Source organism: Argentina silus (assembly GCF_951799395.1).
Source record: "Argentina silus genome assembly, chromosome: 15".
Classification (NCBI taxonomy): Eukaryota; Metazoa; Chordata; class Actinopteri; order Argentiniformes; family Argentinidae; genus Argentina; species Argentina silus.
In genome coordinates this window covers 12,995,399-13,021,211 of record NC_139669.1, presented here as the reverse complement: position 1 = coordinate 13,021,211, position 25,813 = coordinate 12,995,399, and the positions used below count along the sequence as shown (strand labels likewise).

Sequence of the window (25,813 nt, the reverse complement as noted above, 5' to 3'; positions counted from 1 at the left end):
GTGGAATACATGGGAAATATATAAACTAATGATGCATCGGCTAGCATAGAGTAGAGTAGAATAGAGCAGTACTGTATTAATCCCAGAGGGGAAATTCATTTTTAGCAACAGGTACTGTATACACAAGGACCACATGTAAATACAAGCAGTAAATATGTACAATTTCAGTAAACAACAAACAATCAACAGTCGAGAATACACGGCAATACACGCCCATAAGACACAAGTAAAAACCACAAAAAAGTGCAGTGCCATATCATCAGGAACACATCAATATTCTAGAAACAGGAAAACAGGGATCAACCAAGCACAAAAGTGCAAAAGCGCGATACATCAACTCCTAGCAACAGACTACAGTAAATCATTCAAACATCTTTCAGCCACTGCAGGTAAAAGACCTCCTAAATCACTCTGTGGAGCACGTCTGTGCTACTGTCTTAACAGTGATCTAGAGGGGCGCTTTGTGGCGTAGCACACTAATGCGCTTACCACGTAATCACAAGGTTCCTGGTTCGATTCCGATCCTCGACCTATCTTGCATGTCATCCCTCCTCTCTCTCCCATCCTTCCTGTCAGTCTCTACTGTCTCTATCCCAATAAAGCAGAATTGCCCTAAAAACATATTTAAAAAAATAAAATAGTGGTCTAGATATGGTGCAGTAGCTATATGTTGTGCTCCCATTGTGATTTCAATTTATTTCATGGTCCTCTCTCAACATGATTTGGCACAATACGTACAAATTCGTACTGGCCTGGTAATAAAATTGATTTAACACAGTTGGTAACAGTTACTAGTGGTGCTTGTCTTTAGTACCGGTAAATCAACTAAAGTAGTAAATAGGTAGTAAATAAACCAAAGTAGTTCAACAGGTTCATAGGTTTGTGTAATTACAATTTTTACCATGCACTAAGTAAATACCTTTTGTACAGAAGGCGTTATATACTATACAACCAACAGCCATCATATAGACCAGCTCTTATTGATTCACCTGCACATAACCTTTGGCTGAACCCTGTACCTCGAACTCTGTTGTGTAACATGACAAAATCACTTCCTCTCCCCAAAGTGCTTCTTTAATCAAGGAGTGTGCGGTCTCTCTGTGGTGTGTCTCGTTTCAGTCCTTCTGTTTGTGTTCATCTGATATGACAGAACCCCAGTGTCCTTTCGGCAAGCAGACCCATTAGCTCCTTGCTTGTGCTCTGTGCTTCACTACTCTACTCTAAGAAGCGTGCTAATCTTCCGCTGGCTCACACGCTGGCTTCTTCAGATTACAGTCATAATGGTTTATTTATCTTCCATTGAAATGTATTGGAAATGTATTGATTTAATTCAAAAGCTGTTTTTGGAGCTTTAATAGAGAGACGATGCTGCTGCATACTGCATACTTACTGTACAATAGACCCTGACTCTGAAACCTTATGAGTAACATTCTCTCTCTTTCACACATAAAGATTAATGAAAGCCTTTTCATTTGCTTTTGCTTCCCAATGGATATACTCAATGTACTGTACCCTGAGCTTTGCCTTTTAAATCTTTTAAATCGCTAGTGACAGCCTTACTGACGAGGTATTGTGAGGTGAATTCAGGGGCACATCTGTACTGTGGGTCTCTTTGTATTACTATGTGGCCCTTTCTGACCTCCATATCGGGCTAACCTCTATCTCTCCTTGTTTTCTAGGGAGTTTCTGCATTTATGGGTACATGAATCTCAGTTCAGGGGCCCAGATGCCTGTGATGGAGGAGGTAGATGCCAGTGAGATGTAAGTATGACTCACCACCTGAGAGAGAGAGAGATATGGTAATAACAATAATAATTATAATAGTGGATTTATGAATGGAATCCCTCCGTCGCCACGCAGCACATTGAATATACAGATACCGCTGCCCTACATGACATCATAATGAAAACAGCTAAAAGAAGACCATACCGTTTATGAGTCACTCGTTCCTCCACAGGTTGTTAGCACATGCAGGTGTGGCTTGGTTTCATATACAGTAAGCTATGGAAATATGAGGGATATTGCTGGAAATGGGAGATTACTGTCATTCAGAATTTGAAATACCTCCTACTCCCCAGCCATTCCTGTACTGTAGATCTGAAAGGACTGGATAGGTGGTGGAAGCAATATCTAATAATCTAATATCTATTTCACCCCTGTCAATCAGGGCCAAGTTGAAGCTTATACCATGTTGCTCATTCACGTATATCTATCCTATGCTCTCTGATCTACAGGAGTGGCTCTGGGGGTAGGGGCTAGAGGTGGATTTAGAATACAGCATTAAGGTGTCAGGGGAAGGACAAGTCATGTGGTCAACACTGCAGGAAACAAAGGCTTCCTCTATCAGGATCAGCTTTCCCAGTTCACATATTTGCTAACAGCACTTTCTCACTCCATTTTCAGAGGATAGATTTCTATAGAAACATTTGTCTTGAAATAGCAGTGACAAAATCATACAAAATGACCTCAAATGGAAAGTGTACGAGTTACTGATGGACACAGTGCCAAAGTGGCCTTTATGATACGATACAATGTGATACGATATGATATGATATGATATGATTAGGGCTGACAGTTGATTAAAACAAAATAGTTTATTATGTCTCTTCTATTAGTTGATTATTCTACTGATTCATTTGATTATGGTTCTTCTATTAGTTGATTAATCTGCTGATCAATCTCATGTAGAAATATGAAGTAGTTTTGCCTTCTTTTTTTACCTTGCAATTTAGGTAGTCAGCGATTTTCTTCATTTCTACAGTATACAATAAACGAAAGTGGTGCCTAAACAATGAGTGTGGAGAGTAGTAGGGCACTTAGTTGATGAATCAGATAATTCTAATCAATTAATCTTAACAGCCAATGACACAATACAATATGGGATACACAATGATACAATACAATACATTATGATATGCTATCATATAACAATATCATACGATACTATACAACTTCATGTATTGCCTTATGGCAGTTAGAGTACTTGCAGGCCTACAGAGGTGCAGCAGATATGTACTGTACAGAAAAAGAACATCTATAAATACCGAGGCAATATTTTTAATGAGTTTACAGCTGGTATCAGCTACTGTTAGTAGCAATGCTATGCTAGCAACCGCCTTCTAGAATACTGTGTACACACAAGGCTGTTGCTATTTGGGAAGGATGCAGACTCTGCAAGCTCTACAAACTGCTTGTAGTCCCAGATAATCATTCGGCTCATGTTTATGTGGGCCTGATAAGGTGTCTTCCATTGATACAAAACAAAACAAAACAAAACAGTGAGTCCGGGCAGTGGTCCAGCCTGAGGAACATCAGTATCTTAATGTGCCTAACAAAGCTCTCAAAATCGCTATTGATAAAACCCATGTCCCCTGAGCCTAACAAACAGTTATCCCCTCAAGCTGTGGAGGCTGAGTGAAATGCTGAGTGCTCCATTATGAATTGTTTAGAACACATTTCCATTAATATCTCAGCTTGATTTATGGTATGTGTTACTGGAATCAGAACTGTGGATGCACTCCTCGACCAAACCTCATTTCAAATAGATTATTCCAAAGAGTCACTCACTTTCTTGGAAATAAAACATTTACCTCAGATGTTAGGCAGTATAAAGAAGCTACTTATGCGGAAAAAACAACATCCTTGAACACTGACTGACAAATCTGTCAGCTTTTGCTGAAAGAGGTATATTTCCTGTGAAAGTTCGGAACAATGAACTAATGTGTGGTGACAACTGCATTTAAGCTGTGGTCTGGCTCCCTGTTTTCACACAGGGAGTTTCAGAAACGCTTTCATACAGTCTCACAGGACTGCAGCTGTGAGATAAAGTATTGCAGTGAATTTTAATGATCTACCGGATAGAGGGCATACTAGTGCCTGTCGTACCACCGATGCTTTTTCTCTGTATGTAAAACGATTAAGTTTAAACTGGTTTGAGCGCTGGAGGGATTATTTGGGAGGTTTTAAGAGTGACATATTAGTTGGGGATAACAGAACACTGATATCTCTGTCTCCCTTGGCTGTACTGTTTGTACTCTTGGCTGCAACAGCTCTTTTGTTTGATTTGTGGTGCTGATGAAGTTTGCATCATGTAGCTTTCTTGTGATTGACAGTCAACTTACTTCAAAGTTGTGCTCAAATAAAGACTGGAATAAATTCCATATAATTGCCAATTTTGGTCCTAAAAACTATTTTCATATTGGACTCGGGCTGCAAGAATTGTATTGATTGTTGATCTGTTGCTCTGTGTCATTCTTGAACAATTTTCACTGGCCTTTATAAAACTACCAGCTTATCTGGCTAGTGTTCAAGGGAGGAGAATCCATGAACTCTTGAGTTCGTGTGACACAGTGACTGTGAAAGATCATTGGTAGAAACTAACAGAGGATGTCAGTAAATTAAGCTCAGTCTTTAATTTCATTGACTGTGATGAAACTGTATATGTGCATGGATGCATGTGCACTATTTAAAGACTCATCCTGCCCTATCATCTTCCATCTTGTGATGAGATCCAGCCTGTAGATTGGATGAGCTACTGAATACAATGAGCTTGTTTTCTCTCCTAAGCCTCTCTTGACTTTGGGGTCATGTATATGTCGTGTTTGAGGTCATGTATAGGTTGATTCACAGCATGCAGAGGCCAAACACTGATTAACATAAACACAGCCCAAGTAAATATTCTCTATGATGTGACCGGCATTGTGTCAATACTCTGATTTGGGAGAGAAATCTTCATGCATTGATGAACCACATAGTCAGGAATAGAGCAGAAGACAACCAAAATGTGTACGTGCCAACATATGCCAGTCCATGCACATGTTGTGTGTAGATTATGCATCTAGACATTTATGATGGCTAATTGTTTTGAGCAAGTATGATGTGATTAGCAACATTTAATTAGATACATTCTCATATAATTTATTGTGTCCAAATAAGATAAGGGACATGCATTGCTTTGCTCAAATGGAATGTATGTAATGGATTGCAAGAATTAAACAGTCAGTTTCTTCATATAATTTGTGGTGTACATTATTGAACACAAAAAGGTACTTTAGTTAAATGTTCTGTACTGTATCTTAAAACGTAAATGGAATGGTAAAATCTGTCTGGTCGGATTATTCATGAAAAGATTAAGCTCATTTGAAAGTCCATTAGTGGGCGGCGACAAACTTGAGAGGCAGTGTTTCTTGTGGCTAGATAAGAGTTCACCTCTAATAGCAGATGGGATTAGAGGTAGAGGCCAGGTTGGGGTTAGAGGTAGAGGCCAGGTTGGGGTTAGAGGTAGAGGCCAGGTTGGGGTTAGAGGTAGAGGCCAGGTTGGGGTTAGAGGTAGAGGCCAGGTTGGGGTTAGAGGTAGAGGCCAGGTTGGGGTTAGAGGTTGCCCAGGTCAATGGCAGCACAGCCCATTCGCTTTCCATATAACTACATTCTAGAACTTTCAGAACGAGACGTAGAACTACAAGAAGTAGTAAGAACCTTATCCAATTTTGAAAAAAGGACAAATGGAAAGTGCTATTTTACCTCTGTCTGCCCTTTACCAAGACATACCCAAGCAACAGTAACATAGCCGTGGGCGTAGCCATGGCATGTCTCGCAAATCTCTTGGAGAAAATTACTCAGAAGCTCCAACACGACTATTCAGAGTCTGACAAGTCACATACATTACGGGCAGGATGTTTTGACCACTGAGTTTGATTACGTTTTTGTCTAAGAAACCGTAGTACTGTTTTACTGCTCTTATTTTGTATTTGCCATTGTCTTCAGTATTGTCCCTATCTCTGCTTCAGTATGCCTGGTTTGTAATGATGACAGTGGTGATGATTTAGCATTATGGGGCCTGTAGGCATCTCTGTGTGAGTTGGCCCAACTCCCAGCCTCACCTTCAGCCACACTCAGCAGGGCATAGAGCACAGGAAGGCCAATCCTAGGACTGCATGTCCAGCATTGACTGAGATGATCCTCCGGTTATGGACCATGGCATGAGGTCTTCTGTTGTCTGTTGTCTTCGGTTGTAATATTGCTCCCAGAGATGAACACATCCAAAACAATTATTTTACCTTTATCTGCAATTGATTGAATTGGGGCCAGAGTCTTATTCACATCTGAGATGACAGATGCTTGCACAGTGCCTGTAATAGACACAGGATTTACTTTAGAATTTAATGAGCTGCAGTGTTTGATGGGTGACGTTATGTAATCAGCTGCTTGTTTGTTGGAGGTTTGCATTGTGTGGTGAATAGCTTGGCAATTTACACTCTGAAAACATGCTATGTTGCTAGGCAACTCATACTGTTCTTTGACTATAATAGTCATCATAGATTTGAATTCCCAATTCCTATTGCATTGAGTACAATCACCTTACACTTGTCCAATATGAACTTGGCTCCACTTGCATACTGCTAGTTTTACTACAGCTACTGATGCTGCTGTAGTTGACGATGTTGCTATGGAATGTTGATCATTAATCATTATCATCATCATCATCATTTTCATCATCCCTGTCATCATTATCATCATCTATGGTAATTACAGTAGAGGTTAAGATTAGATGTTGACACATTGTTTGGCACAACATCAACAAAATGAAGTATGCATGTGTGTTTCACATAGTAATGTTGGTATGAAATGGAATAGTGAAGTACTAAGTCTCAATTCTGCTGGTAATTCTATCTGATGAAATAACCCAACTAGAGGGAATTGGGGGCTTTAGAATAGAACATATTTCCCATTAAAAAATAATGTTAATCATCTTTCGGCATCAGCAGTGATTTAGCAATTCAGTTTCACCCTAAAGGACTTCTTTGTCCACTGGGACAGAAGCGAGTCACAGACGCACACAGTTTTAATAGAGAGCAATCAAACCGCTACGCCAGGTGCAAGTCATTTCAAGATTTCCGTTTCATTAAACGCTAAGCTGCAAACAGGATGAGGCAAATAAATGATTGATAATTGCAAGGAAATCAATTTATTACTAAGAAACCATTGGAAGTTCTGCTCAATTGACCCAGCAGATTTAGTTTCACTGAATGTTGGAAGTGTTCAATGTGCAAACTGTGGAAATTATGCTGTTCCTCAAGGATGTAGAGAAGGAGAAGGAGAATATTTGTATGTTGCCTATTCAATATTAGCTAGATTTCAATAGCATTTGTATATGTTGAATATCATGAAGTCGGAAATCGCCTTTGTTTCTCTAAAGACTCATCAAATCTCATTGCACAGTCACAGTGCTGTAGCAACATAGAAATCATGCAGATCTAGCTTGATATACCTCTGCTCTGTCCTATCTGCTCTGTCCATAGAGATCTATGTACCAGATTACTACACAGCTTGTTACTGTAGTTTTTGTGGCAGAATGATATTACAGTAGTTTAAGAGGTTGATCGTCTCAGTCACAGATCATTAGTTCTCATCACCATGCTGACACATGTCGCAGATAGGATGACTGGCCTCACCACATGACCTGTGCATTGTGTTGAGCGGTATGTGGCCAGATGCCCAGTGACCTGATTTGTCTTGGCCTATCAAATATCTTTAGAGAAAAGTAGACTTGCACAAGTTAACAGTGTGGAAAATCATGCATAATTGCTATGCTTATGGACTTTGCTGTGACCCACCCGTTTGTCTTTTAGCTGGATTTTGAATAGCAGAGTATGACAGGAATATGCTTTGGGACAGAATTATAGATGAATTATAGATCAGGTTTTAGTGAATGATGCAAGTTGTCAAAATCAATTTCTGGACCAATTTCAAGCCTCTCAAGTCATGCCTTGTATTTCAGACAGTTTCTCTAGTACTACGAAGACTTGAGTTCTGACTATGCGGTAATATTATTGGACTACTTTATCAGTTTCTAGATGTGACTCTCTTCCATACGCCTGGAGCAATGATTTGAGGAAATTGAGAGTCTCTTATAAAGTTGATCATAAGGACATAAGACCTCAAATTCAGTCTGTTTGATACCACACATGTTTGATAGCATTCCTCATTCTATTCCATGCATTACAATAAGCCTGTTCTCCAATTTCTATCTCCAACAGCCTCCACTGCTCAAATTCTAATAGAATCATTTCGAGCAGATTGCTGGCCCTCTCCTTCAAAAGCCACTATCAAATGTGCTTGTGTGCACTGCAAACGTTTTTCTATAAGTGCTCTCTTGCCTATAATTGAAACAGGAGGGTAGCTACAGTATTGTGCTTAGAGAGTAGTACTAATTATTTTTAGAATGCCTGAGAGTCATATGGCCTATTGCACATAGTTAGAATAGATTTGAGAGAAAAAAACATTATTATCTATGCAATATGAAAATGCGCATTTGGCTCCACAGTGGTATGAAACACATAATAACCCAAGACATTAAATATTAAAAACTCCAAAGACATCAGGAACAGTTCATAATACAGTTCACTACAATGTGTATAAAATGTGAAAAATGTGGAGGGGGTAAGGAGCAAAATCTCTCAAAACAGCTAGTTTAAGTTGTCATCATTCAAACAGTCACAAATACTTACATTTATCCTTGACTGGGAATACTATGAACCCAGATTGTATTTCATACATTTATGTTTTTTCCCCTCACAAGTTTTTCAAGAGAGGTAAAGATAACAGTATGTAATCGGTATAAAACACACTCACCGCCACCATCACTTCAATACATAAACATAAATGTGTCATATGAGGCAAATATAAGCAGCAGTGGTTTTATAAAGAGCTCCTGCCATTGAAAAGAAAATAATCATCAGAACTAAAATAACACAGTCTGCCTGAGCCCACTTAACTTCATATTACCGACAGCTTACACTCTCAACCTAACCTTTTATTTAGCTAGGTGAGATGGGCCATTTTAGAATGAATAGAAGAATCAAGTCCAATTACGATTGACTATATCCACACTTACATTGCACCAGTAAAGTAATACAGTATGTTAGTTTGTTCGTCTAACACTCTTTGTGTTCAGTTTATGTTCAAAACAGACACTTAACTTACCCTTATAATGCTTCCATTTGTTTAGATGGATATCATTTTGTTAAATTTGTCTTGATATCTACAGTATCAAACCAAATACATTCCCCATGTTATAATGCACTTTACTTAAAAGCTTTTCAGCGCCATTACAGGCACATATTGCCCACATCCACATTGGCCAAACGTGGTAGGCTGATAGCATGGCCTTTTTGTGTTTCTGACCACATGTGGCCCTGAGTCTAATCGTGAATGAATGTTTGGATCAGTCCCTTTGGCCTGGAGTGGTGGTCTACATAACAGGTCTCTACGACACTCTGAGAAAGGCCACTAATTCAATTTTAATGAACCGACAGATATTGCTTATAATTATGAATTTGCATGGGGGACATCAGCACGGCCAATTGTTTCCTCAGACAAAACAGTGGATGTGCAAATTTCGCAATATAACCAGTTGATTTATTTATGATTTATTGTGCGTCTAGTCCTAAATGTTATAAGCCTCTGGCTAAGGTAGGCCTATATGATATTAAGAACCAATATGCAAAGCATTATCATGCATCATCCACCCCCCCCCCCCCCATCACCACAGTATATTGTTTAGACTCACACTCAAGCTTTGACATTCCTTCAAGTTTCCAGACCACCACAGTGAAATGCAGTGAGCAAGTCATGCCTGCCTTTAGGGTTGACCTAAATCAAAGAACACTTCATTTGTGGTTGAGAAATGCCACATGATACTGTGGCAGTTTGAAACTTCTAGGCCTAGTGTGCTCCCCAGGCTCAGGTCATCTGTCTCGGAGCATTGATTGAGGCTGCTCAGCGCTGATTACCCCAATGGGTAGAGCTCAATTGCAGGTCAAGGGTCAAATGACTCGGATGTCCTCACACACACTGAATCAGGGTAGGGAGACATGACATGGATTGGCTTCAGTTCAGCCCCAGGTAGGTCTGGAAGGGTTTGAGTTTGTTTAACACAGGACTTCCCCCAAGGAACTAGTCTATTGACTGCAGTTAAAATCGAAGGGTTGAATGTTGAACTTGAAATTAGCCACATACTCAACATTTATTATTTGTGCTTTTCATGAAATCAAAAATCCAAAATTAGATAACATGAGAAGCTACTGTACCACTTGAAATGTAATATTATTTGGTTGCATAATAACTATATGACAAGCAATTGCTTTGCACATTGCTACAGAACGGGAATTAGAATTATCGTCAGGGGAAAGGTTGAATACATTTACGCGACACCTTCTAGATGATGAGAAACGGATTTCATGTAGAGGTGGCATGTTTTTATCCACCTCCATTATTTGATGTGCTTTTATGCCGGATGCTGAATAACTGTCAACATTCACACTTTTATCTGATAAAAGTACATAAATGCTTAGATCAAACGAATGTCCCATTTACTTATAATTGCCTTTCCTTTGATCCTCGGACGTAGTGAGCACATTTTCTTTGGGAGATGCATAGCTTTACATTTTCAACGACAGGTAGCATATTAGCATAACAAAAACATGACACATAATACATGGGGCTGAAAATAGATATATTTAAATATATTTTATTGCGCAACCTGTTTGATAACTGTGTTCTGGTATTCATTGTGTGCAGTTTGAGAAAGGAAGTCTCTTTTAGTCATATAAATTGACGTGTGAGTACCCACTTGAGTGAAACCCACGAACTTCAAGGGGATTACTGTAATGCATTATAAATGTCAAACATTCAAAACCATACTCTCATTTATAGAGTTTTAAAACATTCTTGTAACAGTTACTTTACATTTCAATATTATACACAAAAGTAATGTAACTGGACAGTGCTCGCTCTATGCCTGCCTGCCTACACAGTTACCATGGGGATAGGAATACCGATCATAACACACTGTGATATTAGTCATTCGTGATTTAGTCAAATCAAACTTTGCAATGACTAATAATCACTCATTAATTGACGAAATAATTTGTATTTATTTATTTTTAAAATAAAATATACAGTTTTTATTTCCACCGAAGGTAAAATATATATTTATTTTTTTCATCAAAACTTTGCCAGTGATATGAGTGATGCTTCAACAACTCAGGGCTGTTTACTTTTACCAGACTTATTATCATATTTGATATTCATGTATTGTGTCATCAGACAAGGAAGGTCATTGAGCTTATTAGGAATCAGTTCCCAATCAGTTATTAATGCCTGCCTTGTTATTGATACGGTCAGTGAGTGAGCCCTTGTACTCTCTCTCTTTCGTAACCACAGCAACAGCATGCCGAAGAGGATTGCTCTCATCTGCTTCCTGTCCCTGGTTATGCTCATGAGTGTCCTGGGGAACCTCCTCGTCATGGTGGCTGTCTGCAAGGACCGCCAACTCAGGTTAGGAATGTGTTCTCTCCCTGTGTGTGTGTGTGTGTGTGTGTGCGTGCGTGCGTGCGTGCGTGCGTGCGTGCGTGCGCGCTTGTGTGTGTGTGAATGTGTGTGTGCTTGTTTCATTCAGAGAGAGAGAGAGCGATAAAAAGTGACACACACACACACACACACTCATCCTGACACCATCTCTCTCTCCCTCTCTCTCTCCCCCCTTCTCTCTCATCGTGTTCTGACACCATAACGGCCAAAACAAACATGCTCTTTGTTTGAGCGTTTTATCACCTGGCAGCACCGCAGTACCCTCAGCCTCAGACAGCATATTAGAATAATCCTACCCGCAAGTCATTTATTTATTTATTTTAGAGAGAGACCCCTAACTGAGGGGCCTATTGTAATGACGTCCCCTCATGTCCCTTTGGTGTTTTTTAGCCAGTGAGACAGTGGGGCAGTGACATTGGCATGCCAGCAGTGACAGAGAGAGGACACGGCTGTGCCAGGCTGTGTGATGATAACCCCGAGGACAGTATCATCCTCTACCACTCCTGATAGACAAAGTCAAAGTGCTTATCTCACCCACTCCACCCAGACTCCAATGTGTTTACTGTCACTCTCCCGATGCCATGCAAAGCCAATTGCCCTGCATTCAGAGTGTCAGCACACACAACAAAAGCGAGAATGTCACGGTGTGAAAGATTTGGGTGGGTAGGCTCTCTTAAAATGTGATTGTCTTTCATCCACCCTCCTGTCTTTGTTGAAGGACACCTGGAAGGTCGAGGTGAACTTCTACACTGTGCTGTTGATGTGTTGGACAACTGATGGAGGACAGTAATGTTCCACAGAGAGATGAGCTGTCAAGAGAAATTGATTTGATGCTGAGGGTGTTTTGCCACTTCACAGCCACTCCGCTTCCCAACTGGCAGACATGCGAACGGGGCATGTCACACACCTACACGCACACGCGCACACACGCACACGCACACACGCACACACACGCACACTGTTATGGAAAATACATTCATAGAACTATTTTCAGGTTATACACTTTCTAGACTTCCACCACAACACGCACACGCGCACACTCACACACGCACACACACACGTACGATCACTGTGCCACACTCCAACATCCAGATCTTTTGTAACCTGATTTTCCTGCAGTTCAGATTAACACTGATGCATAGCAGGGACTCTGCCATAACATACCCCTTGGGGAGTTCATCAGCAAAAATCAGCAAATTGACTCTAATAACACACCTGTTGTAGCCATCCATAAAGGGGGAGCTGTCATGACACTGCCTATGCATAAGGGCCGACATTGTACAGCTGGAGTCTAGCCTATTCTGGACAACAACCCCCAGCCACTTCCTCTCTCGTCATCAAAGCGGAAAACACATTAACATTGCACTAATTCCAATTTATCGTAGCACACTATCAATTTAAAGCTCTTGTTTTTTGCTCTGTCCTCCCACTCCTCCTCTGCTCTGACTCACCCAGCCTTAGGTTCTGTTTTACAGAACCAGATCGATCTATGCTCTCTGTCTCTATCGCTGCAGTCGGTATGACTGACACATATTTTTGTTCTGCAATTTAGGGAGCAGAGGCAAACCGGATGGTGATAGGACACACTGATAGTATACACTGTAGCAATACGACTCCTTATCCTCTTACTGAATCATATTGCATTCATGTAAACAGACATTTCATCCGATTTGGAACGGAAGCCAGTGGTGCACGATACATTCTTAGCTGGTCTGTAAGGAGGTACAGTATGTGGTACTAGGGACAGCTGGTACACAGCTTTTATAGTATGTTTTGTTTAAATGACAACGTGGTTCGAGAGCCATTATCCGTTCACAGTGAGCTATTTTTAGCATGCCGTTGCCTCACCCAGAGTTTTATTCGTCATTAATAGATTGCTCTGGTCTTCCTCAAACCCACTGAGATGGGGGATACTGCTACACCAGAGGCTCGCCTGGCAGCTTGACATCTCATATTCTTTCTGTCTCTCTCCCCTCTCTCTCTCTCTCTCTCTCTCCCTCTATCTCTCTCTCTCTCTCTCTCTCTCTCTCTCTCTCGCTCTCTCTTCCATCTCATACTAGCCGTGTGTGTGTCCTGTCTGTCTGTCTGTCTGTCTATCTGTTTCTCTCTCTCTCTCTCTCTCTCTCTCCCTCCCTCCCTCATTCTCTCATAAGGTTATCACCAGTATTCAGTGTTCCTGGAGGATGCATGTATTGTTCCATTGGCTGAAAGGGTAAATGTGTTGTCATGTGCATCAGACCATTCAAACAATTAAATTGTTTAGTGCATACTTAGGAGGTTATTCTTTAGTTCATGCTCTCAAATGCCAAAATCTATAAATGTTTATATGAATTAACCCCTCATAGACACTTTCTCAGTCTGTCTGGCCTTTTCCTACAATATATTCAAACATATACAGCTACAAAAAGTGCCGCCTGGAACTATTAAGGGTTCTTCAGCTGTCCCTGTTGGAAAACATTCTGAAGAACCCCTTTGGGTTCCATGTAGAACCCTTTACAAAGGATGTTCTACATGTGGAACACATAAGGGGTCTTCAAAGGGTTCTCCCACAGGGACAGCCATTGTGGAACCCTTTTTTCTAATAGTGTACAGTACTCAAGTGTAGGGATGAACATCTAAGCACGATAAGAGTGTAAAGTCTAATGCAGTTTTCAGTCTTTTTCAGAACAAATTTCTAGATACAGTTCATCATCGAATAAGATCCCTGTCACTTTCCCTCCCAGGAAAATCAAGACCAACTACTTCATAGTGTCACTGGCGTTCGCCGACCTGATGGTATCAGTCCTGGTGATGCCGTTCGGTGCCATCGAGCTGATCCACCAGAACTGGAAATATGGCGAAACGTTCTGCTTGGTCCGGACGTCCTTAGATGTTCTCTTGACCACCGCGTCCATCCTGCACCTCTGCTGCATAGCCCTGGACAGGTAGGCAACACTGCCACACTATTGAAACATTTCTTTCTTTCTTTTCTTTTTTTACATGTATTTATACAGTAGGAAACACAAAGGGGTACAGATAACTGGGAGTACAGGACAGACATGGGCAGAGGTGGGGTTTATACCCAGGACCTTCAAGGGGAGAGAACATAGTACATGAGCCAGAAGCTATACTGCTAAGCTATACCGCTAAGCTATACCGCTTTGCCACAACACCATTTCTAAAGAACAAAACAGTTTCATTCTCCTTTTATGTCTTAGACTTTGTTGCGACAGTTGGAAAATGAAAGGGGAACAGAGAAGAGGAAGCATAGCTGTGAAAGGGGTGGACCTGGTGATCAAACCTTCACCTCCAGAAACAATGAGTAGTCTTGAGTCGGAAGCACTTATCACTAGACCAACTTTTGCAGTATACTATGAGCACATTTTCCCCCTTGTTCTTTCGTGAAGGGATTTCAAATGGCATTTCTTAGAATTGACTTGATGTTGGTGCTGCAGGGGAGAAGAGATGGGAACAGCCTTAGTATGCTTGGGGGGTCAGCATAACTCCCAAAGCATGCTCCTGTGTGCTAATGCCTCAACTCCCCCCACTCTCTTTCCAGTATGTTTGTGGTCCTGTCTTACCATAAAATAAGGAAACTGTGGTTTCATCAAATGATGTGGATAGAGTGGAGAGCCCTATAGCTTTAGTACAGAGTAGCTAGAAGCAAGTACCATTACAAATTCACAGAAACGAATTGCTGGGAACACAATGTGCCAAAAATGATTTAGGTTTCTTTTCTCTCAGAGGTTATGACCCACTTTATTTATCATCCTATTTGACCACATTAAAACATTTGATGAGTCTGATGAAAGTGAATGACAAATGAAGAGGAGGATGCTTTTAAAGAATTAAAGGCAATATAAGCATTAAATGGCTTGATATGTATGAGCAGTATTAGCTTCAGAATAAAGGGGATGATTCACGGCTGGTGAATGAAATAGCAGTATTGGTGGGTGGGGGCTCTTAAGGGGCCTTCAACATTATGTAGCTACTCAGGAGTCTAACCATACACAAACATACATAACACACAGAAACATATTTATATCTATGATTTGCTCAAAAGATTAGCCGTCAACATTATACAGCTACTCAGGAGTCTATTGATACACAAAAATTGTACGGCCCTTAACTTCTTCTGCAGTTGGTAGCAATCCATTCAAATGTCTTTACAGTATATATTCAAGCTGGGCACTAAATGACTGTGTCAACAGAGAGGTCTTCTAAGCCACAGCTAAGCTTGGAGTGCAGAGACTCTCTCTTGAGTGCGTCACTCTGCCTCTGTCTGCAGTCACAGAAGCAGCATGTCTCTAAAGAAAGCTTATCACTGGGGTCACAATGTCAGACTGCAGAGAGAGAGAGAGAGAGAGAGAGAGAGAGAGAGAGAGAGAGACAGAGAGAGAGAGAGAGGAGTGGGGTAGAGAGAGAGAGAGTGATAGCTCTTTAGGGTTAACCCACTGATAGCCCATGAATCAAAACAATGGAAGAGCAGATGGTATTTTCCTGGGCCTCCATCTACAGTACAGATGTTTTGTTGAGAGCATTATACACCGTTCAGCCAAGAGTGTAGATTAATAGAGAAAAACAGTTGGATGTGGAACAGTCTTTTTCATTATAGGAGAACCGGCTCCTGTGACAGTTCCATTTATTTATCTTCCCCACCCCGCAGTGCACACTGAAGTGTCTTCCACATTTTCTCTGCTAAACTCTTCTGTATAGCATTGCACAACTCCTGTATGTGTGTGCGTGTGTGTGTGTGTGTGTGTGTGTGTGTGTGTGTGTGTGTGTGTGTGTGTGTGTGTGTGTGTGTGATTGTGTGTGTGTGTGTGTGTGTGTGTGTGTGTGCATGCGTCAAACACTAGGGGAGGTTCCCGTAAGGAGCTGTAGGCAGCCAGTTATTACAATCATGAATCTGGCAGGAATGAAGCTTGTTTTTTTTATAATTTCACATCCCATTTGCCACCCTGGGTCTTTACAATGAGGCAGGGAAACGCTACCCAACTGTTCTACGGCTCTGGCCCTGCACAGAGGCGCCCGCTTAGTGCATCTACAATATTAGCGATTTCCTCTTAAATTGTGTAAAAACATTGGCCATCGTGTATCCATTTCAAACGACTCCATTTTCCTTCGTATTCCTTATTCCTCTGTGAAGTGTGTTTAGATATACTGCAGGCGAGACTCATCGTGTGGTTGGCATTTTGCCCAGTTCTTTTTTCTTTATTTTGCAGTAGGCCAATTCTCAATAAGCCTCCAAATTATTGTGTGCTCTTGCTTTACACAAAAGATGAATAGTGCATGAATGTTATCATGTGATGCTACCCTGTTCTGCTCCACTGTATAATCATCAATTGTGCACATGCTTGGATGGCCTTTACCCTTTCTAAAAGATGTTGTTTGAGAAGAATAGAATCAAAGACATGTTTTTAAAGAAGCTTTATGCATTATCATTTGCATAATTAGGAATATTTAATTGTATTCAAGAGATGCTGCCCCATTATTATATCCTGTTCAAATTCTTATCTGTAGTCATTCTGGTATCATGTTGAGACTGTAAGTTGCTGACTCCCTGTCATGCTTCATTGCTACTCAGCCGCAAGTTTATATATAATAATAACTACATGGTTGTTGCCTTTCAATGCTGCTGGTTACCAGAATGCTAATTAGGATATAGCTGTATCAACCAGCAGAGTCAGAGCAGGGTTGTCCTTGTCCCCAGGCTATTGCGCACAAGCGCATATAAGCCTGGAATAACAATGACTCAAACCTGGCCTTAGTGGGAGTGAATTTACTGAGTAAAGTATTTGTTATTTGATTTCAGTCAATCACACAGCTGCGAGCGTAGCACAAAATCAGAAACGTGTTGTGTGTGTAAGCACTGGGGGAAGTGCTGTGGGAGATGATTGATGCGGAGTAATGGCAATGGCTATGCGCCGTCCGTTTTCGACGGTTCTTTTTATTGACTTAATGAAGGCCAAGTTTGACACATTGGCCCACCAGACCTTTCACGCATTTGAGTAGAAGTATCTGGGAACAAGACTAAGCCGCCACAGACTAGCATGCTAGACTAGCTGGATAGATGTCCACATACGGTTGGTTAACAATATCACATTTTTAGACCAGAGTTGGAGAATACATTCTGCATGGATCTCTCTGTGACTTTTGTCAGCCTTCTAATCTATTCTAATCTTATCTAAAGTATTCCCACTGAGATAGTGGCAGAGAGAGGTTGACTATTGTGACAGCTATGGCTTCGACAGTCGCAAAGAAGAGAAAAGCCGAGAGGAAAACAGAACCACTTCAGGATATAGACCCATTCACATTTCATAGAATATAGAGTGAATGGAGTGAATGACAATGACAAGAACTAAAAAATAAATATATATATATATACAAATAAATACTATAGGTACTACAAAGACTGTTGTGCTTTTTAATGCAGCGCTATTGCTCCCCTCCACACTATAGAAAGTGAGATGAGCAATTACTATGAGATGACTAATTACCTTTTATTGAAAAGGGCAAAAGAGCAGTGACCTATGATGATAGTGTTCTCTTGTATGTTTGTTTTTTATAGGGAAGACTTGAATAAAGGGCAGACTTGAATTCCCTATTCTAAGGGAATACTTGAATAAAGTGCTGATAGCTATAGTGCTTGGTCTCTGCACTTTTAACTCAAAATGTCTGCTTTTAATTTGCCTTCAGGTGAATTTCTCCACACAATGTTCATTTGTCGTCTGCCAGCAGAGCTTGGAATTGGGTTTTACACAAGCTCCTAAAATGCCCTTTCCATGGCAACTTAAAGACCCCAGAGGAGTACCCGAAAAGAATGATTGATCGTTCAAACATTCCAAATGAGCATTTCAGGTTGCAGGGATCAAGTGAAGCATGTTTCTCTGGTAATTGCATGTGAGGATTGGTCACAATTTTTTCGCTTTGCTGTCATTAATTAAATGCAGCGATCAGTCGAGCAAGAGGACATTTTATTTTGCTGCTGTTGCTTTCTGCCTCTTGAACTGCGAAGTAGACTCACAGCCAAGTAACAGCAGAGTACTTAATCACACGGATCACATGTAATTAAAGTTTAAGTGCTGGTTTGTTGATCTCATCCGTTTTCCATCACCTGGGTTTGTGGTGCATCCTTCAAGTGGCTTTTGGTGGCCAACGTCAGTGAAACAAGCCAGGTGAACAGATGTAGAGAGCTGGCTTCCTGACAACTATCCACACTGTTTCTGCACCCTTGGCCCTGTTACATAGCAAAGTTTGGCTCGGTGTGAAGTGAAGCAGAGCAGTGCATTTTCATTAGACACACAGAGCCATGCTCCATCTAACCCAGACTCCAAAACATTTTTATTAATGCATGCATGTTGTTTCACAGCCATATTGTGCTCTTTTCTCAAGAGACACAGACACAAAAGCATCCCGACTTCTGAAATGGAATACAAAACGGAGGTGAGATGAGACTTTGAACTTTCGGAAATGCAGTCAAAATGGCTGGGGACTATTTTCTCTCAAATGTGTCAGATTTGTGCACCAGTCGAGTCAGACAATTGGTTGGTCTCTTTATATATTCATTGAATAGTGCCACAGTCAGCGGCTCTGGTTCATCCAACATGAAATTTTAAATGACCTACAGTCAGTTCTCCAACTCATAGAAAGAGCAGCCGTTGACAAATACAGGTCCACTGAGTGAGAGGATAGCCTAAATATGGTAGTGTCTTGAAGACATGGAGACCTGTGTATTGTGATCCCTTACAGTAGGCCCCTGTCTCTGCCAGCAAAAATGAGGGTGTGATGAACACATGCCAGGAATGTCACACCAAGCGTGTGGAGCACCGCAGACAAACACACAGCTTGCTAGAGAGGGCCAGGGGACTGACAAATCTGGGTCAGCCGAGGGAGAGATTGAAATCTGCCCAGCCTGGGTGGTGGGATAGATGGATGGATGGATGGATGGATGGAGGGAGGAAGGGAGGGAGGGAGGGAGGGAGGGAGGGAGGGATGGAAGGATGGATAAGAGGTCTGGAAGGATGGATAAGAGGTCAGACAAGACAAGTTGAGGTTTCATGGAACAGTACAATTGTCAATTAATGCAGAATTATCAATGTGGGCGTTTATGTGAAGAGGGATATGAATGTGTTGAAATGTCCAATTAATACCCATTCATGAAGCAAGAAAATCTGGGATTCCAGGATCCAATTACTAGTTGCAAATAATGCAACAATTAAATCTGGTTACTATAATAGCACTATTGAGATTGGTACAGTAGCACACAAGGAACATATATCAGAGATGAAACATAACGTCCATATGCGGTTTGTACAAGATGAGAAGATGTCTTTAAATATTCCAGATACCATCATCAGATGCTCTTTCATATTTGAGATCACACATATACCTCTTTTCATGTTTTTCAAATTTTTATGGATTATAGAGATATTTCAAAAAGATATTTTGTGTTCGAGAAAGCCTCCATTGCATGTAGTCATATACTGTATATAGGCCTGCAACATCAGTCCCTCTATTACCTTTCTAATAATAGTGTGTATTCTCAACCTGCAGGTATTATGCCATCTGCTGCCAGCCCTTGGTCTACAGGAACAAAATGACACCATTGAGAGTGGCACTGATGTTAGGAGGATGCTGGGTAATTCCCACCTTTATATCCTTCCTGCCAATAATGCAAGGATGGAACAGTATTGGAATAGACCATTTGGTGAGTTGTAACTATTGTGTGCGCGTGCGTGTGGGCGTGCGTGTGTGCGTGCATGCGTACTTGCATGCGTATTTGAGTGTGCACGTGTGTTTGTGCATGCGTGTGTGTGTATTTTATCAACTATAAAGCCAACATGTGTTTCAGTTTCACTACACCAATCACCACGCCTGAGGATACCATTAAACAAAGAAACATTCACAAACAAGCAAATGGCTTTTCATGTATTCTGTCCATGTATTTGTGAGTTGATCTATCACTTCATTTCTCTCCAGACGGGGGGCTTTGTTTTGGCCTAAGGTATTACACTACGCTGTACATAATAAGCATCTGCTCTAAAAGCCACTCCCACTGGTGCCTTTAACACAACAACGGCAGCAACAGGAAGCTCAAGGAAAAGCCCTCACTGGATGATATGATGATCCGGCTAAAATTAAACCCTGGGGAGTCGGTGTTGAAAAAACCCTCCAGGCCCGATTCCATTGTGCAAACAAAAAGAAGGGGCCCTGAGATAGGGACTGAGGGTCATGAAAAGCATTAGAAACTCAGACGCTTTTGTTATGTGACTCTCTAAAAACACCACACAGTCTGTGACAAACAGGGTTTGTCTGGATGGAATGCTCTTATGCAGTAGCCAATTCTTTGCCACAGTTGACTGTTCACCAGACCAACATACATTTTAGTCTCAAAGGTCCTAAAGCATTTTATATGCAAATATCCACATAATTGACTTCCACTTTATTGATATGGGCATCTATCAATGGGTCAAGTGGAAGGCCAGGTGACAGTTTGTTGTTGCTGTTCAAATGATCATCAACTCACTATCCACTAACTCAAATCCTAACCTTGACTCTTGTTGTAGTTGCAGTTGATAGTTTGTTGACAGTGTGAGCATCTGCAGACCATCACTATCCAAATATACTGTAAAGTGTGGTATATACTGTAGTCTGGCTAAAAGGCTTCCTTACCCATAACACACCGATAACTCATCTGAAAGCTTCATCTGAAGAGTATCCACTCATTATGCTAGCGAGGCTGTCTATTTTGGATCACAAATAAACAACAAGTCTCCGATGTAGGGACATCATCAGGAAAAGCTCAAGATCTTTTGACAGGTCTCCGCAGAGGGGCTAATTAGCAGTTTGATATTGATATATAGCTAGCTCCAAAGCATGCCAGGCTATCCCAATAAAGTTACCTCTCGCTAATGCTAGTGCAGTGCATGTTGATGAAAGAAAAATAAGCTTCACATATTGTATAGGCCTATCCATCGATTGCTGCGTCTTTTAACCAAAGGCAACAAGGTTTTTGCACACACAGCGCTCACGCAGATGCAATATGAAAGTGCCCCAGGGAGCTTGCAAAGGATGTGTTCAGAGGACAGTGATTAATGATTCAGGGAGCTATTGTTCTCCCGCTGAACCTACTCTTTATGCTCAGGATATTCAATTGACTAGAGTTTGGGTTGGTAAAACCGTCTATGTCCTTGTGGGTATGTTTCTTTGTTTACAGAATGTACGTAATTGAACAGAACTGTGCAAGCGTCCTCTTATGATAGAGAAAGTTAAATGGCCCAGACATTGAATTGTTTTGTTCTCATACATATCCACCTGCCATGTATTATGTTTAATGAATTGACAAATTATACTGTGTGTGTGTGTGTGTGTGTGTGTGTGTGTGTGTGCGTGTGTGTGTGTGTGCGCGCGTGTGTGTGCGTGTGTGTGTGTGTGTGTGTGTGTGTGTGTGTGTGTGTGTGTGTGTGTGTGTGTGTGTTACCACACGTCAACCCCCCTTGGCAGATAGAGCAGCGGAAGTACAGTGAGGGGAGCAACTCCACGGTGTGTGTGTTCATGGTCAACAAGCCGTACGCACTGACCTGCTCGGTTGTGGCCTTCTACATCCCCCTTGGCCTCATGGTACTGGCCTACCAGCGCATCTATGTGACCGCGCGGGCGCACGCCCACCAAATCAGCATGCTGCAACGGGCCGGGGGTGCCGCCTGCTCCTCGGACAGCCCCGACCATCAGCGCAACCACCGCATGCGCATAGAAACCAAGGCGGCCAAGACTCTGTGTATCATTATGGGCTGTTTCTGCCTGTGCTGGGCCCCTTTCTTCATCACCAATGTGGTGGACCCCTTCATTGACTACACAGTACCGGAGAAGCTGTGGACCGCCTGCCTGTGGCTGGGCTACATTAACTCCATGCTCAACCCCATTCTCTATGCCTTCCTCAACAAGTCCTTCCGCCGTGCCTTCCTCATCATCCTCTGCTGCGGGAGGAAACGGTACCGCCGGCCCTCCATCCTGGGCCACGGAGCCCCCTGCACGGCCACGCAGATCGCCGGCTCCACGCATGTCCTCAAGTAAGTGTCCTAGCTACTGTACCATAGTGATGAAGTAAGTGTCCTAATTGTACCATAGACAATTCTCACCATATAGCCTATACAGTATAGAGTTGTTTTACTTCAAATATCTTGGGATTTTGATTGAGCCTGCCTGAAGAATTTAATTGGTTCCATTGCACCAGGCAAGCTTGATCAAGAGCAGAAAAAGAAAGCAAATACCATCATTTGAACCCGGTTACTCAGACCAGTTCATGGTAGTTGGGGTCAATTAATATTTCAATTCACCCAGATGTGAACTGAAATTCTGTTGGCTAGTTAATTAATTCCATTTTAATTCACCTCTTCAAATAAATAAATTAAAATGGAATCATGACTTGACTCAAACCCAGTAGTTACACCCCCCCCCTCCCCCCCCCCCCACCTGCCGCCTCGCCCCCATCCATCTATCTACATAAACATTTTCCTGTGAGAGTTTGAGACGGACAGACAGTTATACACAGTTATAATTGTCTTCTTATACAATCGTAAGAAAAAGAAGAAGAAGAACTCTAAAAAATAACTTCCTTTCTAATCTATGTATAATTTATGAGTACCCTCTGTGGCTTCAAGAGGGTTAGCCTGATGTTACATGCCTATCGTGTAGAGGGTGACTACAGGGGTACAGAATGACAGGAAGCTTTCTCTTTAATGACTTCCTCTGCCCGAAAATCTGCTGGGCCCCTGCTGGGTCATATCTCAGACAAGCAGTTATTCCTTGAAGTCAGCTGTAGATTCCATGTACATTCCATCTCTCCATTAAAGCTTTCTCTGTAGGGAGTCTGTATGTGTATTTGTTGCAGGGGGAAAATGATTAAAAGGGATAGGATATGCATTCATAATGAGTCTCGACTAGATGTCTTTACTATTGAGTCCTTTGAGCCAAGTTCTCCTCCTCCTTCTAGATCTTAATGGGTTATTAGCCAGGGAAATAGCCACTCATCATTTCATCCATGACTGTTTTCCTCAGACTGAAATATTACAAGCATAATAATAACGCTAATTAAAAGATTTAAAACGAAGCCAATGGCATTACTTGTGAACTTACATTGTATGTTTTGTTCAACTTGACAACTTTGAAATGAGTTTGTTCTATCACTACAGTACATATTTTATGATAAAGCTGGGAAAGCTCTTGTATTAGAACAGATGGACGATATACTGTCGATACGTTTACTAACACAATGAAATTAAAGGGATAGTTCAGGTTTTTCAACCTATTTTCCACTTATTTGGAGTGTTGTAGGCTCATCCAGACACTTTTTTTCTGTCATATTTCTATTCTTGAGCATTCTTTGGCTGGCTCCGGGACTAGCATTTAGGCTTACCAGTGTACATGAATGGGATCACCTGTACACTATACGTATCACTACTTCGCCATAAGAAATTGTACAGCCATCTCATATACTTGTGGGCTAGATCAGCCTACACCACTTCAAGTAAGTGGAAAATGATGTCTAACATTGAACAACCTGAAATATCCCTTTAAGCTTCTCCATAATATGTTCAATTACATTTCCCTGGCCTCAAAACTGCATAAGTTTGCATAAATGAAGGATTTACTTTTTGAATTATTCATTAAGGCAGTGTACCAAGGTTTTTATTAACTCTGTGTCTTATGTCTTATGCATGCTTTGTTCGTGACATTTGGTATGTTCCCCTGGATAGGAGTGGGGGGAGGTACAGAGGATGAGGAAGAGTTCAAGAAAAAATAATTCTCTGTCACAGTTCTCTGTGGTCAGTTAAGAATTCAGCAAGTATACGCTTGAATTAACACGAAACACAAGTGTCCAGCATAACCAAGACCAAACCATGACCAAAATAATTCTGAAAAAAAAAAAAGATTTTGCTTGTTGCCATAAAAACAACTATAAAAAAAAGTCTTTACTGGCAGAAGAGATTAGCATAGGAAGAGATTAGCATAGGAAGAGATTAGCATAGGAAGATACAAAAATATCAATCTGAGACTTGCATTACAGTATGTTGGTATGTGTTTTTACGGTTTGAAAGTGTTACCTCAGATATGGCTACATTGTGAATGTTGATGTATCATGATAGTAACTTGAATTTATATTTTAAAGGAGAAGGGCGTAAATCTGTTGGAAATCTGCCACCTCTGGCCACTGTGTCGAAATTCGGTTAAAAGTTTCAAAGAACAACATCCTCCCTAATAATTATATAACCCCCCACCCCCCCCACCCCCCACCCCCAAATGGACTTGTGGAACATTTGCTGTTGTGTTTCTCCATGCACGCTGATTCGAAGAGACAGCCACCAGAGACAGAAAGGCAAAAATCGGCCAGTCCACTCCCCTAGAACACCCCTGGCCAGTAACAACATTTTTGTATACAAACTGAGTGCCCCTAGGCACTACATTTTAGAAAGCCCTTTACAGGACCCAAGCAGCATTTGTAAATTAAATATTTCCTTCAAGGGATCTCATTCCCTGATCGCTACCAATTAAACATCGTCATTACAACCATTACAAAGCTTTTAGAAAGCTTGGATGTTACATATTGCACCTTTAAGTGCTTAAAGGATAGACTCTGGGATATGATGTCATGCCAGGAAGTCACAGAAACCAAAAGATATTTGAAGTAAGTAAAGATGTGAACAAAGGTAGGCACTAATTAGACATCAGTGCATACGCACTGTTGCAATATCTCCTTTCAATTCTTGATCGCCTTCATTTTACCTCTGATAGCGTCGCCCCGCTCTTTTCCCATTAATGTCATATCACAGAGTCTACCTTTAAGTATGTTATAGGGGTTGGGAAACTGTGCTAGATGTCCTAATTGAAAGCATGCAAGTTTGCAGTTTAACCAAGCCCCCTTTGTGACAGGAGTCTTTCTGTAAACAGTACATGTTGAAAATATCTCCAGATTGAAATGTATAAATGACCATGAAAGCTTTTTACCATGTTCCTGCAATTCTTTGCTTTTTTGCGTCACTTGGAAACTCTCTGTGAACATAAATCCTGGAACTGTTTCCAAATGGCGGAGCTGTCAGCATGTTAATCTGGTTAATAAACACAGGAGTGAAGGATGTTGGGATATCTGAGCAGCTGCTGCACAAGGCTGCCGGCCCGTTAGGAGGCAAGGGGTAGGAGCTAGGGGGTAGGAGCTAGAGGGTAGGGGGTAGGAGCTAGGGGATAGGAGCTATGGGGTAGGGGGTAGGAGCTAGGGGGTAGAGGGTACAAGCTAGGGGGTAGGGGGTAGGAGCTAGGGGTAGGGGTAGTAGCTAGGGGGTAGAGGGTAGAAGCTAGGGGGTAGGGGTAGGAGCTAGGAGGTAGAGGGTAAAAGCTAGGGGGTAGAGGGTAGAAGCTAGGGGGTAGGGGTAGGAGCTAGGGGGTAGAGGGTAGAAGCTAGGGGGTA

The 25,813-nt window shown here is 41.5% G+C and overlaps 1 protein-coding gene across 2 annotated transcripts in view; it reads left to right on the top strand.

Moving 5' to 3' along the window:
• Positions 1 to 1,696: 1,696 nt before the first annotated feature.
• Positions 1,697 to 25,813, top strand: part of htr4 (5-hydroxytryptamine receptor 4) — a gene marked incomplete at both ends in the record, with an annotated part of 38,256 nt that continues 14,139 nt past the window's right edge. Inside the window, 5 exons of one of the 2 annotated variants that reach the window (XM_083686209.1) lie at positions 1,697 to 1,761; positions 11,224 to 11,337; positions 14,094 to 14,294; positions 19,906 to 20,059; positions 21,856 to 22,421. In XM_083686209.1, the coding sequence (XP_083542335.1) occupies positions 1,703 to 1,761; positions 11,224 to 11,337; positions 14,094 to 14,294; positions 19,906 to 20,059; positions 21,856 to 22,421 (1,094 nt within the window). Of the gene's footprint in view, positions 1,762 to 11,223; positions 11,338 to 14,093; positions 14,295 to 19,905; positions 20,060 to 21,855; positions 22,422 to 25,813 lie in introns of those variants that run through there. The other variant, XM_083686208.1, reaches the window with a different exon arrangement.